The 1653-nt window shown below is 33.2% G+C and overlaps 1 protein-coding gene across 1 annotated transcript; it reads left to right on the top strand.

Annotated features, from left to right (window-relative positions):
* Positions 1 to 259: 259 nt before the first annotated feature.
* Positions 260 to 1146, top strand: LOC105794288 (uncharacterized). The gene has a single exon (XM_012623393.2). The coding sequence runs from the start codon at positions 458 to 460 to the stop codon at positions 917 to 919; it is 462 nt and encodes a 153-aa protein (XP_012478847.1). The 5' UTR covers positions 260 to 457; the 3' UTR covers positions 920 to 1146.
* Positions 1147 to 1653: the final 507 nt, after the last annotated feature.

Here is a 1653-nt window from a genome sequence, read left to right as displayed (position 1 = left end):
AAATTTCGTAAATATAAAGTGTGGGCTTGATGAGTCTCCCCCTACATAACTTTCTCGAACTTAATTTAAGTTTAAATTGTGATCACCGTCTGAATTTATTTTGATTTTTAATTTAATTATATTTTCTAATGAATTTATTTTATTTAAAAATCTTTAGACGTTTTTAAAACAAATAATAAGTTAAATGAAACATCTGTACGAACAATCATAGGATGAAAAAGATAAATGGAATTTTTGCAAAGAAAGGAATAATGTGACCTTCCGAAGCACTTACTTTCAAAAATCTCCAGCTTAAAAACCGGCATTATCATGTGCTTCTTACCTGTCCCTTCCCTGTTCTCCTCTATATATTAATGTCTCACTCAAATGCCTTGCTTCTCTCTCTTTGTCTCTATATTTTTTCATTCCTTCTATCTGAATATTCTTTTCCTTTTTCCTCTTTGTTTCACATCTGAAAATGGGGAATTGCTTCACAAGTAACAAAATTCTAGCAGAAAACGACGACCTACAAGGCTGCAGCTGCAACCAACCTAATCAACTCATCAAGGATATGGGAGATGTTACAGTTTCCAAATCGGAAGGGGCTGCTGATGGAGTTAAGACCAACAACAACAACATGGAGAAGAAAACGAATAAGAAGAAGAAGAAGGTGGTGAGATTCAACTTAAATGAAGAAAACAGTGGTGATGATAGATCAGGGAAACAAGGTGAATCCAAAAATGGGGTGGTGAGAATAAGACTTGTGGTGACACAGGAAGAGTTGAAGCAAATTCTGAGTTCCAAGAAAGATTTGAGGCAGTCTTCAATGGAGCAATTGATAAAAGCTGTGAAACTGAGAGGTGTTAGGGTTTCTGAAGATGGAAGAACAAGTGATGGAGCTTGGAGACCGGCATTGGAGAGTATTCCAGAGGAACACTAACAAAAAAAAAAACACTGTTTCTTTCTTAACTTGCTATAGTTTTTTGTCCTGATTGTTAACTGATCTCTCTTATTGTAAAGAAACAAACCCTTTGATTGTATATCTTGTGTGACTGCAGTTTCAATGTCTTTTGGTTCTTGGTTTTTTAGTCATTGATGAAGTCGGACAAGATCTTATCCTGTATCCATACTTGTATTAATGAAAATCTCTGTCGTGTTTGCAAAACACATCCAAATCCAAGTAGATATCAATCAACTATAAAATTATGTCTTTTATTGTTACAAAACATCTACTCCAACAAGCACAACTTTAGTGAAAAATCCCAGCCTTTTAAAACTTGAAATTTCTTCACTTCAGATGTTTTAAGGTTTATTATTAAATCTTGCAAACGCGATGGTACAGAAAAGGCAAATGAAATTTCCATTAAATTCACAGCGAAATTTAAGTAATCACTTTTCCTTGCTTTTGATTTTGTAAGGTTTAATTGTACGACTTTAAAAATACGTTGAATTACTTAAAGACTATAAAAATGGTTTACGTCAATTAAGCAGGTGAAACTCCTAAGATTAAGGATAATAATATTATTGGAATAAGAGCTGTTAAGCAGCAAAAGGAAAGGAAAAAGAAAAAGAAAAGTCAACAGTTTCGAAGTTTTCTTTTTTCACAAAGGAATTTAAATTATACACTAATCACGAGCAACAGTTGTGAAGTTTAAAATGCTCCAATGCACATAT

Source organism: Gossypium raimondii, chromosome 3 (assembly GCF_025698545.1).
Source record: "Gossypium raimondii isolate GPD5lz chromosome 3, ASM2569854v1, whole genome shotgun sequence".
In the NCBI taxonomy this organism is placed as follows: domain Eukaryota; kingdom Viridiplantae; phylum Streptophyta; class Magnoliopsida; order Malvales; family Malvaceae; genus Gossypium; species Gossypium raimondii.
Note: the sequence above shows the minus strand (reverse complement) of the source record. Positions and strands in the feature narration are given on the sequence as shown.

Excerpts from the sequence above, each read along its gene's own strand:
- LOC105794288 (XM_012623393.2), top strand. The coding sequence starts at position 458 with ATGGGGAATTGCTTCACAAGTAACAAAATTCTAGCAGAAAACGACGAC.